The 13,297-nt window shown below is 36.9% G+C and overlaps 1 protein-coding gene across 1 annotated transcript in view; it reads left to right on the top strand.

The window, feature by feature from the left end:
• GSL10 (glucan synthase-like 10) overlaps positions 1-13,297 on the top strand; it is a 35,033-nt gene that overhangs the window by 1,321 nt on the left and 20,415 nt on the right. The window contains exons 3-19 of the mRNA XM_086673943.1: positions 371-468; positions 650-813; positions 1,256-1,379; positions 1,539-1,649; positions 1,715-1,840; positions 2,081-2,170; positions 3,501-3,598; positions 3,713-3,830; positions 4,826-4,951; positions 6,491-6,567; positions 6,657-6,735; positions 8,452-8,574; positions 10,160-10,262; positions 11,060-11,183; positions 11,361-11,535; positions 11,661-11,713; positions 13,194-13,254. Coding sequence (XP_086530069.1) covers positions 371-468; positions 650-813; positions 1,256-1,379; positions 1,539-1,649; positions 1,715-1,840; positions 2,081-2,170; positions 3,501-3,598; positions 3,713-3,830; positions 4,826-4,951; positions 6,491-6,567; positions 6,657-6,735; positions 8,452-8,574; positions 10,160-10,262; positions 11,060-11,183; positions 11,361-11,535; positions 11,661-11,713; positions 13,194-13,254 — 1,850 coding nt within the window. The remainder of the gene's footprint in view (positions 1-370; positions 469-649; positions 814-1,255; positions 1,380-1,538; positions 1,650-1,714; positions 1,841-2,080; positions 2,171-3,500; positions 3,599-3,712; positions 3,831-4,825; positions 4,952-6,490; positions 6,568-6,656; positions 6,736-8,451; positions 8,575-10,159; positions 10,263-11,059; positions 11,184-11,360; positions 11,536-11,660; positions 11,714-13,193; positions 13,255-13,297) is intronic.

The following is a 13,297-nucleotide window of genomic DNA, read 5'->3' as shown; positions in this document are numbered from 1 at the left end:
AAGGATCTCCATCTCTTTATCCAAGGATCATTTGCTTTCCTTCAAACTGAAAGACTCTTCAAAGTTGTGCATGAAATTTAGATGACTCTGAATGGCCTTGATCTTTAGCAACTTGAGATAATTTCCTAGACCTGAATGAGCTTTGGTGAACCACATTACCCGGTTTTCGAAATGGGGGTGTGGATGCACATCACTTTGCATGACGATGTCATATAGGACCATGCTACATATACATAAAGTTTTCATATCAAGGCATAGGGTGTGTTCACCCAAGGGAGGCAACTATATCCTACATTGTCAAGAAGCAGAGTTCTCACTTCTCACTTTTTAGGGTTGATATGTTCTTTTGGTCTGTGTTTATGTATTGCAGTATGTGAGCATGCTTACTCATTGGCGCAAAACTTGGATCCTAATAGTGAAGGCAGAGGTGTGTTACAGTTCAAGACAGGTTTAATGTCTGTCATCAAGGTAAACTTTATGCTCGAGGAGTATTCAATATGTTCTGCCTGTTTCATGCTCCGCTTTTAAACCCTATAACTTAAATCAAATTGTTGGGTGACAAATGACATGTATTAATGTTCTATAAGGAAATTATTGTTATGATCTGCTCTGTGTTTTTTTCGCTTCTCATGCCTGAGCAAACTTTCAGCAAAAACTTGCAAAGAGGGAAGGTCGAAGCATAGATAGGAGCAACGATATTGCTCGCTTACAGGAATTCTACAAGCTGTACAGAGAGAAGCACAAAGTAGACGAGCTACGTGAGGATGAAATGAAGTTGAGGGAGTCAGGTGTTTTCACTGGTGACCTTGGAGAGTATGTGTTCTATAACTATCATTGGCATATTTTTTTTTTATTGTCACTGTGGTATTCTATTTAACAACTAAGCATTTCAGTGTCTACTGTATTCTCTGAACAGTGAACACACTTGCGAAATGCTAAGTTCCTGTTTTCTGCTTTGCCTTGTGGATTGTTTTTCAAAACTCCAAGTATCCCTGACATAATGCTAGTGGCAGACAAAGGACTATGCACCATAGACCTTTGAAAAAATCATATAGAACAGTAAATAAACATAATTAAGCAATAAGCAGTTTTCATGATATTAAGATCACAAACAATATTGAAGAGTGTTTTTTTTATAGCAGTCGGTCAACCCTATTAGGCTAGTTCTAGTTTACTTCGAAGCCCTTTTTTTTTTTTAATCATTTGCGATTTCCTTATTTGCCGCGTTATAGTTGTTGAATAACTGCTGATACAGGCTGGAGCGCAAAACTCTTAAAAGGAAAAGGGTTTTTGCCACGCTGAAGGTTTTAGGTGCAGTAATCGAGGAGCTAAGTAGGGAGGTATCTCCAGAAGATGCAGACCTTTTGATCTCTGAAGAGGTTGGATCCTTGTTCTGTACTTCTCATTACATCGTTTCTCCTCTATATTAAATCTTTATTTCATATCACTTTTCTCTTGACCAGAATCTGTTTATATAAGGCTTACATAATTTAAGTAAAATGTTCGTACCTGACTAATTAGGTTGCTTTATTTTTCAGCTGAAACGGGTGATAAAATCAGATGCAGCAATGACGGAGGATCTAATTGCTTATAATATTATACCGCTGGATGCTCCTACTACAACAAATGCAATTATGTCTTTTGCTGAGGTAAAGTAATAGTTGTTCTTAGTTTCTGATTCTACTTGTTAGTTGACTATCTTACTGATCATCAGGTACGAGCAGCAGTCTCCGCATTATCGTACTTTAGGGGTCTGCCAAAGTTGCCCGATGACTTTTCTGTTTCTCAGACAAGAAATGCAGATATGTTTGATTTTCTGCAGTACGTTTTTGGGTTCCAGGTATTCTGATGGACTTTGACGTATTTTCTTAGTAGATACATTGTTTGATTTATATAATTAGTGGGTATTCATTAACTCCTCTAGTAATTGCATTTCCCAAGACAGTAGTCAGCGTGGAAAGATTTGATACTCCCTATTTTTATGCGGAATATAATTACCTTTTGCTTAATTTCCAAGCATGATTTGTCTCATTGGTAGCACACATCCGGAGTTCTAACACCTAATTTTGTTGCTTCACAGAAGGACAATGTGTGTAACCAGCGGGAACATGTCGTTCACCTACTTGCTAATGAGCAATCCCGACTTAGCGTTTCCGAGGAAGCTGAACCAGTAAGTGTCACGTTTACCTTCCTTAATGAGTTGAACTTCATTCGAAACCACCTAATTTTCTTTTATATCTCTTTTTCCATGTATTTGGATTATCACTTTGTTTGCATCCTATCTAGGTGCTAGGAGTAGGCCCGACTAGTCGAGGACTAGTTGGAACTTGTCGGTTCACATATATGTAATGAAACATAATTACGGATAATTCTATTTACTTATATTGCTCTATAGTTTTATTCTATCTAGGGACGAAGACTAGGCTTAGTTGGTAGAGGGTGTGGTGGAACTAGTAGGGTATATGTATACATATATTATAATTGACTATAATTATGCATACACGTGGTGTCCTTATAATTGAGATTTACCATAAGAGTGAATTCAAACAACTAGAGTTGTATATAGTTATATATTATAATTGTTATGCAATTACAGGAGTTGAGAGTTACCATAAGAGTGAATTCAAAGAACTAGAGTCGTATATAGTTATATATTAAATTGTTATGTAATTACAGTAGTTGTTATGTAACAATACAGCTTTAAGGTTTTTGAGCAGCTTTGCTGCATGCCTGATTCATCAGGAGTGTAATTATTTTCATCCTTTTATAAGTTCTAAAAAAAAGCTACGTGCTACCTCATCACTTCATGGAATCCATGTACATATTTACGGTGGTATTAATAAGACAAGTTTAACTATTAAAATAATGAAAGAAGAAAATGTACTTTAATAACACTTTAGGAATTGGACATATAGTTAGCTGAGTCGGGTAGCTCATGCGTGAAGCTTGGAGTAGTCAAGAATAATCAAGACTTTAATAGCATATGGTATCTGGCTTTTTTTAAGAGAAAGTTGTTCAAAATTTCCCTATGCCAAATTTTCTATTGTGAAAAAGGTTCACCAATTTTTTTAAGGATTCAACTCCCTATGAAGGTTTGCACAGCTTTGCCAGGGTTTGTCAGAGTAAGGTTTGCACAAAATTACATATGTTTAGCATGAGCTTTTGTGTGGAGCCCAAGCGTAAAAAATATTGAACAAGAGCAAAAGCCAAAAAGTATTGGCATGTCTTTCTGACCAAGATCAACACGAGATTTGGTCCTCAATCTGATTCCATTTATTTATTAGTAGGACAAGATTTTGAAAGAAAGAAATAAGATTCAGGACAAGGGTTGTCCGTCAATCACATTAATTAAATTTAAATTGCATAAAATTCAAACTATGATCAGTCCATTTTGCTTCTCTAAGAAGGTGGATATGTTGAAGTTCAACCGCTGCTGAGAAGTCCTTTGCATTTTCTTCTGTCATGCTTCTGTCATTACCTATCTATGGCTTCTGGTGCAGAAACTAGACGAGGCTGCTGTACAAAAAGTCTTTGTCAAGTCACTTGACAACTACACGAAATGGTGTGACTACTTGATTCTGCAGCCAGCTTGGAGCAAGTACTTCCTTCTACCTGTGATGTATTTATTGCTTTTTTTTTCATCTTCGTAACAGTTGTTGCGACAATTTAGGAAAAAATCGATAGTTAAAATTTCAAGTATCATCTTGTGCAGTTTGGGAGCTTTGAGCAAGGAAAAGAAGTTACTGTTTGTTTCTTTATACTTTCTCATTTGGGGAGAGGCTGCCAATATTAGGTTTCTTCCTGAATGTTTGTGCTACATTTTTCATCATGTACGTGGCCTATTTTATCTTTGATATGTTTCAAATTCAATGTTCACTAGTTAGTCAGTTATCGCAAACAATGAATTATTTTTCGTATAAATATATGCGTCTTGGAGTTCAGTATATTTCTGTAGATTCTTAGTGCAACTAAAAGCTTCTTTATCTTGTTACAGTCAATTTAAATTGAAAAGTTCTTTAGTCTCTCTCATAGATTTGCTTCTTTTAAGAACTAAATATCGTGGCTTAATTTTCACAATTCTTTAGGACTATCAAATGCATAGGGGCATTTAATAGTTCAACCAGGTGTAAAAAGATTAGGTACTTGGTAGAAAATTGTGTTAGAATGTCTACAACAACCATGACCATAACTTCTTTTTGCCAATACTAGATTTAATCTTTACCCATTACCTTTAGAGGTAAGAGGTGGAAAATATTAACGGAGTGCCTGAACTGAAAATTTGTATTGAATTATATCTTTATCCTGCTTCGAATTCAAATTAGTACTGTGTCTTTGCGATGGGCATATAGGAAAAATGTGGGCTAACGTATAAGCTCTTGATAAGAATTAAGGTATGCGTGGCGTGATGAAAATGCCTAAAATCTATCTGGCTTTATGCCATTCGATTGTAGAAGATCTTTTGCAAACTAGTATATACCTGGGAAGCTAGGTTTCCTGATAATGTTACCACAAAGCAGTTATTTCCACATGATTATTTTCCGTTGGTCATTCTCTAAGATATATGTCTCCACGTTACTGGTGGCTACTATTATTCATTTCCTCTTCTAATCTTGTTTTTCTTTTTGGCAACTGAAACTGTGTAGTGTATTAATGAGTAGCTCTCTTGAACAATTTTAGACTTGTAGTTGCTGAAGTATTCATTGTTTTTTTTTCCAATATATTCATTCAAATTATTCAAATTTTTTTTAATCTTGGATTGCATTGCACAGACGGTGCTTGCTTCCTTCTTCAAAGATTTTCTTGATTGTATTTGGTTCATGCGCAGATGGTAAGAGAAGTGGAAGAGTTATTACGCCAGCAGATTGCGCAGCCAGCCGCTAGTTGCAAATCTCAGACTGGTGTATCCTTTCTTGATCAAGTTATATCGCCTTTATATGAAGTTGTGGCTGCGGTATGGTTCCTTTTTGTCATAACTTTTTTTTAACTTTGAATTAATATTAGGAAAAGAGAAAGACGTACAAGAGTTGTAAAAAACGGATATTGGGAATATGTTACGTAACTTACATCATCAAGTCCCACTTAAGCACAAAATCACAATATGACTTATCCCAAGGAATTTTCCTACCCCAATGATAAGGGAGTGCAAGTATGTCTTCCACCTTGAGGACGCTGTCGGTGTTTGAGTCTTTGAAAATTTTACCGTGTATGTCCTTTCATACTGCCCAGAGCCCCAGCTAATTCCTGGTGGTATGAGATTCCACAGTTCCTTTTTCGCCTTTTTAAATTTTAGGTGTTGCCAATGCTCAATAGTCTGTGTTATTTCCTTAGGGGAGCGCCTGCCTGATTTAACTATGAAGAAATCCCATAAGACTCTTGCCTTATCACAACAGAGAAATCGGTATTCAGCTGCATCCTCCGCGTTTCTGCATCTAATGGCACCTATTTGGAATAGGCATTCCTCGTCTCTTAAGAGTGTCCACGGTTGGAACCTTGTTCTTTGTGGCCGCCCATACCACAAAACTGATCCTTGGTGGGATGTTAGCTTTCAAATGGGCTTATGGACATCCGAGTTCGAGACCATCTCTGCTCTACTCAATCTCTTATAGCAGTGCTTAACTGAAAGGTTCTCTTTCTGCTCTAATCTCCAAACTTTCCTGTCTGTCTCTTCCTCTATTGGCCGAAATACATCAATGACATCCAATAGCTGAGCGAAGATTGAAATTTCCCAATCATTCAGGTTTCTCTTCGATCCTCAATGTAATCTCCCACGTAGCAAGGTTCCGTTTAAAAGTTTGATGAACTGTCGCTTCCTTGGCTGTAGATAGATGGAATATTGCTGGAAACCTGTCTTTTGATGAGATTGTGTGATACCATACGTCGTCCCAGAAGCTGATACTCCTACCATCTCCCAAATTCCATCTCGTAATTGTATTAAAATCTTTCACCCTGCCTTGAATTCCTTTCCATACACCCCAACCGTATGAAGATTTGGTGATTTTGTGATCCCATCCACCCTTTTCGTCTTAACTTGACTGAGAAAAGACTACAAGAATGCCCTCATAAAGGTTGGCCTTCTCAGGGTCTTTCCTTTTGCAAAACCTTAATAATAATGCTTGAAAGTGCTTTATTCTCTAGTTGCTAGCAAGAATAATGATAAGTAAAATAGAACTACACTATTAAGGGGTACACTCTTGAGGGAGGGTCAGTGTCACGTGTCTAGCTTCCGGTAGCAGGTCTCCCTTCCATTTTCCTAGCATTCTTTTGACTTTTTCTTTAACCATTGCCGTATCTCCTTGCACCTGTACTTGACTCTTAAGGTAGTCTCGTCCATGTAGTTGGTAGTTTTTCTTGGTCGTGTAGAATAGCTTACCTTGGTACACTTCTAATAATACTGGATAAAAAACAATTATTGTGAGAGGGCATCTCTGCCGAAATTTATATTTCACTTTAGCTATTATGATTTGGCAACTTTCGTGGTAATAACATGCAGGAAGCTGCTAACAATGACAACGGAAAAGCTCCTCATTCTGCATGGAGAAATTATGATGATTTCAACGAGTATTTCTGGTAAAGGATTAGTACCCCGAAGTTTGTTTTCTACCAAAGGAGCAAAATATAATAGAAAAAGGGGTGGCACTCAATGTTTCTTTTTTCAGGTCACTTCATTGTTTAGAGCTTGGCTGGCCATGGCGCAAAAGCTCATTATTTTTTATGAAGCCCAAACCCAGGTCTAAGGTTTGTGGCAGTGCTGTCATTCTCTTCATAAAACGTGTAGTTTTGTTTATGCTAATGCCCTGTTATCCAATTTTGTCTTCTATTACATGTCGTTTAACGTTAGAATTTAGGTACTCTTTTAGCATGATTTTAAACCATCAGTTTTAGGATAAGTGCCACAGCCATGATATGTTTGCAGTTGATCTGATGATTGCAATTTAGCATGGAGAAGGTCTCTAAATGGTTCTTGATGTTAATATTGAAAACACATCACTTAAGAGTAGCATCTGCTTTTATGTTTTAGCCGGTTGCGTATCGTCATAAGTAGATTTTCATTAATAGACATGAAATGAGGCTGTGAGAGATTTACCTTAGATAGAAGACAACCAAGCTCTCCACAATTCCTACCATCACTTTTACATTCAGTGTATGTAGAGAATCAATATCATGATAAATTGAGAGTTCTCTAAGCTTCTTGAGCAGATGGTAGCAACGAGCTACTCTTTTATCAAACATTTGGTTATTTATATATCTCGACTGAAGTAGTTAAAACTATAATACATCAGCATATCAAATGTGAGTTAGAAGGCAAGGACGTCTGACTAAAGAAAGATTTGTAGAAGCATATTCTTTGACGAACCAGTATATTTAGTGGAGCTCCTCTTCTAAGTTCAAACATCATGGCTGCCTCTTTTTCTTTCTTCTCTAATGGAGCTCTCAGCAGAGGCAGTTCCACTCCTGTTGCTGTTGTTTTGTGAGCTAACAGCAAGGTGAATGCCGAACAAGCACTGCAGGGGCACCAACCCTTGATTCCTAGAATAGTAAAATCTCTGAATATCAAATTTTGATGTGAACGCCGGAGGAAGCATCAAGTGTTAATAATTTTCGATCAAAATAAATTAAAACATTTAGCTCTAAGTTCAAATTGTGGAAGGATCTCTCTATATAGACAGATAACTCCATCAGCAAGACTCTAAACCTAATTACCTCCTAAAAGATGTTATCTGTAATACCAATGCCCTCTTTTAAACCATGAGATACCTGAAATATACAAATCAATGATAATTTCAGATGTCACCTAACAAGAGCTAGAAAAAGTAGAAACTAATAGAAGTAATTTAAGAAAATAACTTGTAATCCTTAAGTAGCTGACAGGAGGGGGTGGAGGTGGGGAGAAGACTAAGGGAGCTTGATTCGCATAACTTGTTAACGTACATTCTCTCTCATAGGGTGGATATCTTGCGGCATCAGTATCCATGACCAGTGCGAGGTGCTGGACACAATTAGTGTATACATGCCCAAATTGGCCATGACCATTGTTCCCAGATACTATACCTCTTTCCTTTTTGTTGCAAGAGATACTATACCTCCTTACGTACCACATACCAGATTTCCTCTTCCGTTTTTGGGTGGTTTCACGATCCAGTACCACATGAGCATATCTTTGGCACATGTTTGATTTTCCTCGTGACCAAGTTGATCTTGTTATCGTATCGACATCTTCCTATTTCTGAAATGGTATGATATCTTGTTATTAGTGGACATGTCTATTTTTTTGCTTCGAAAGAAATTTACTCTCAAGTTGCATTTTTGTTTCTATATTTCGGGGGTACAATTTCCTTGAATCTTGGGAAGTCGGCTGTTGGTTCTTCGTACACTTAGTTCTTTTGGGGCTTCCTCTCTACCGTTTGTTTCTTATAATTTTGCATGGTTTGATATCGGAAGAATTGGTTGCAGGGAGTATTTGCATGTGGTGGAGGTCAGCACCGTGGGAAGACTTCTTTCGTAGAGCACAGGACATTTTTCCATCTTTATCATAGTTTCCATCGACTGTGGATATTTCTGTTTATGATGTTCCAGGTTTGATTTTGCTGACATGGGCCTTTATCATTGGCAACTATGCGTCTGAATACTTCATTCTTTAAGCACTTCAACTATCGCCAGTTTGTTGTTATTTAGTATTCTTAGTTTCATGCCAAGTACTAGTTCATGCATGCTGTCATACAGACATACACTCATGGTTGTCAGCCATGTTAACACATGTCAAAGATAGTAATGGTGTCAATAGATACGAACACTCGAGTATTCTTGTCACAATGAACTGGTCAAGATTTCACGTCATAAAGTAATGGGGCATGTCGCATTGTCGCCTACCAATCCCGATCCGCATAAAGAATGGCTGACTCGGGAGTTGGATAGTGGTCACCAGTAAATAGATAGTGGTCACCAGTCATAGATAGTGGTCACTCAATTAAGGTAAATTAATCGAGTTCATCGAGAATAATTCGAACAAGGACCATCTTAGGCTTTGGACTAGGCAGTCCCCTTTAAAGGAGGTACTAGTAGTTGCAACCAAGGATAAGGACTTTCTGAAATTTTGCTGAAAATTAGAGTAATAATGTAGCAGTTATCTAGGATATCAGATATGTGGCAATTTCCATGACTGTAGCCTATGTAAGTGCTGTCCGAGCCCCATAATCGTCTAAGTTAAAATAGTCTCATTCCTTTGGTTGCGGTAGCTTATTTGTTCTTCTCTTTTATTTTATCTTTTAGTTATAATACAAGTTTTAATTATTTGAAAGCTTTTAGCTCAATACTGGGACACTATACCGCTCAAGTAATATACATAGGAGATCTAACATGTTATTGTTTACAGACTTTGTATTGAAATGGAAGCCGTAGTGGATATCATGTACCTTTTGTTGTTGCTGGTTTTTAACAACATATAGGATGCATATCCGTTGGTAAATTGTTCACAATCAATTCAAACTTTCAAAAAAAAAAAGTCCGAGATATGGTGTCCATCGGACCAACCAAAATGGTTGACTTATTTCTAAGAGAGTGGTTAAATGTTTTTCGGTTCTCTTTGGCTATGAGTAGCCCACAAATTACGAAGGCCTTTTAGAAGGGATTGATTTAAGTTTCAATTATTAAGAAGGGAGCAACTTATTGTCTGCCGAACCCCACCAAAAGCAACGGTGCTTGAGTGCTGGACTCAATGCCTCTCTCGTACCCAATTGAATGCTAGGTTTCAAGAAACAAATCACCTGTAGCAACCGAGCCATATATTCATCCTTTGCAAATGATATACCCATTATTGGAACCCCTCCAAAGCCAGTTTCACAGTGAAGACAAAAAGGACAGTTTCTCGAGGCATACACATGTACTTATCTGTGAAGATTTGTATGTATGTAAAGTAACTCATTCTGCATATGATGCTGATGGTATTTTTTGTGCATCAAGCAATTGACTCTTTATAATTATGTTTTTCTAATTGCTTTGCATGTCTGTGTTACTATTTTTTTTTTCATTCTGCTTTTCTATAATTTATTTTACTTCTGGATGTAAATATGTTGTTGATTAGAACCTAGTGATCATTTTGTAAAAACAAAGTAAACGAAATTGTGGTTACGGTCCTTTTACACCTCTTTTATTGAATTTTCAGGGACTGACCATCATTGCCTTCAACAACGAAAAGTTTAATTCAAAGACCATAAGAGAACTTCTGAGCCTTGGCCCAACATTTGTCATTATGAAGTTTGTTGAAAGTAGGTTCCCAGTACCCTTTCTTCTTAGCGTTAACTATTTAGGTTCTGTTGATTAGTAGATTATTTTCTTTCCGTGCTACGTATCAGGTTGCCCTTTGGCTGTCTTAAACCTCGAGTCTGTCCAATTATGGCCGAAGTTCCTAACTTCAGGTTGGTTTCTGGCTGAGATTGCAAAGCAGACTAGGTTAAGGAGGGATCAAGATGAGAAGTTGAGTGTTATCACCCATACCAAGCCTGATAATATACTTCTCATGACTTATACATCACCACATGTAAATTGTTATTTACCATGTACTAACACTAAACTTTCAACCTCCACAACCCATAGGCCATATCACATCTATCTAAATTTATCTATATTGCCTTTCTTCGTTAGACTCTACCATTGCTAGCTCAAAGTCAGTTATAAAAATCTTAATGATGTAGTTTCCGCGGTGCTGCCTTGTCATTGCTTTGGTGCATAGATTAAAGTAACATCAAAAGACACATCCAAGTATGACCACTAGGTACCTTTTTCATCCAATATCCCAACTTAAACTGGTTCAGGAGAAGTGAGAAGCACAGCACTTTCTGGTTATTGCATCTTTTGCCGCTCCCCCCTTTCTTATTTTGACAAGTTATGTTATGTACCTAAATGATACTTATTTAAGAGAAGGATGCCTGTATCCTCATGGACGTTGAGGAACTACAATGATGTGTTGGAGGTATACAGAAGGAGAATTAGAGATGCAAAAAGTTTGACTAAGTAACAGATTTTGCTTTGGACTCTCCGTTATCCTGATTTTTTTGTGACATAGGTTTACTGGACATTCTCATGATGTATGGAGCATATACTACCTCGCGGCACGTAGCTGTTTCTCGAATCTTTCTCCGTTTTCTGTGGTACACTGGTGCGTCTGTCGTCATATCCTATCTCTATGTGTAAGTTCTTATTACCGCTGTAGAATTGGATGACTGGTCCATATTTTTCTCCTCTTTTGGTTGTTCTATTTATTTTTGATAGGAATTACTTTTTGCATTTAATTGCATCACATATCCCGAAGAAAGGATATTGCTGGCTGCGGCAAGAGATGATGTTGTCTTTTATGTTATTTTCAGGAAAGCTCTTCAGGAGCAAAATACTGTTATTTTCAGGATTTATACCTTTGTGATAGGGATTTATGCTGGGTTCCAACTTTTTGTTAGTTTGCTAATGCGATTTCCTGCTTGCCACACCCTGACTAATCGTTGTGATCGTTTCTCCGTAATTAGCTTTTTTAAGTGGATGCATCAGGTTTGTCTTCTGTTAAACTTTATTAGCTATATGTTCGCCGAAATTTATATTATACGTGCTAATGTAGAGAGGTTTTTAAAATCAATAGTGGCTTAACATATTTATTGCCTTTTATAATTTCAAAGGAACGGTATTACCTCGGGCGTGGAATGTATGAGAGGACTACTGATTTTATCAAGTAAGCGTGGTTAAACTCTCCTTTCCCACATAAAAATAAATATTTGTATAAAGATGATCTTTTGTTAGAATGATATCACCATGATTTCTGTATAAACAAAGCATTTAGGGTGTGTTCGGTATGATATATTTGTAAATTAGGGGAATGTACATAGGATCTGATCTAAAAATTGTTTGAAAAAAAATCCTCAATCCGTTTTAGATTTTGGTTTGTGGAAAAACTAGATTGATCTGAGTGAGGAGGTTGGATTTGGAATTCCCTAGTTTGTAAATTGGGTTGCAGAAAAATAAGTTATTTTCCTTAAGAAGTCTCCCAAATCTGCGACCGAATTCTGCTAAAGAGACAGACGTAGGGAACTCGTAGTTACTCATGTACCTGTAAAATGGATAATCCTCGAGTAACAATTTATAGCTAGAGAGATGAACTAAAACTATAGCTAGAGAGATGTAAATTAAGTAATAAACACATAAAAACCACATAAAATATTTCAGGAAGTCAGACATTTATGATAAAAGTTGATATTAAATACCTCCTAATATTTGCTTTATTCAGTACTTGATCAACTACCTGCTGTAGCTAACCAGATAGGCCTCATACCTCATTAAGAGTTAAACTGGGACTTACCAGAAACTGTTCCAATATTGATGTATTATTTTTTCTTTATTCGAAAGAAACAAGCCATATGAATATTTAAACTATTGCTTAAAGATTCACGAAGTAAATTGGAATGCCACTATAATTTTGCATACATGCCAAAGTGGTGGAAAAAATAAAATATGAAAGTTGTGGAGTGCATGCACCCCTTTCCTTTAGAAGCAAGCCATGAGCGAATGAACACTCTACTTGCATACCGAGTTTATATCACCCGAATAAGTAACTAATAACATAACAAAAGACCTACGCACCCCACATACCCCTTATCTAACCCTAGCTCTGCTGGGTTAGCTTGGGTAGAGTCTTGGACCTTAGATGCTTTTTCATCAAGAATGACTCAATAACTTAGACATTAGGGTAGTATTGTTTGATGTAGTACCTGTTTGGCATTTTCCTGCTTGCCCTTTATAAAAACTCCTACTGATTTTGAACAACCACCCCCTTATCGGCCTGCATGTCATTTTATGTGTTAGAATTGAAATGACATTGGATGCATTTCTTTACCCTAGCATTTAAGGACATTTTGTCCTTACAAGAAAGCTTGCCTTATGAGGAGGATCAAAGTGCATATTTAGCACTGCACTTGTTCCCATCGTGGTGAGTACAAATAATTATTACCAGATGCTAGTGAGGACTGCGAAAAGCATTAGCCATCATTCATTTGCAAATATACTTAGAATATTTTCTTGTACGAAGTTTGATAGATATACGAATTACATATGTATTTTCTCTTTCTATTGAAACTGTGATCGAATATATGTAACAGATTCATACAACATTTTCTCAGTTCCCTTGTTTGTGATATTGTTAAATATTATTGTGGCAGGTATATGCTTTTTTGGCTTGTCATTTTGGGCGGAAAATTTGCATTTGCTTATTTCCTCCAGGCAAGTTTCATTCTTCATTTTTCCTGACATATCCCCTAACATT

The sequence above is a fragment of the Eschscholzia californica genome, unplaced genomic scaffold (assembly GCF_041429995.1).
Source record: "Eschscholzia californica isolate CP2 unplaced genomic scaffold, dmEscCali1.0.p SCAF_4, whole genome shotgun sequence".
NCBI classification, from domain to species: domain Eukaryota; kingdom Viridiplantae; phylum Streptophyta; class Magnoliopsida; order Ranunculales; family Papaveraceae; genus Eschscholzia; species Eschscholzia californica.
Note: the sequence above shows the minus strand (reverse complement) of the source record. Positions and strands in the feature narration are given on the sequence as shown.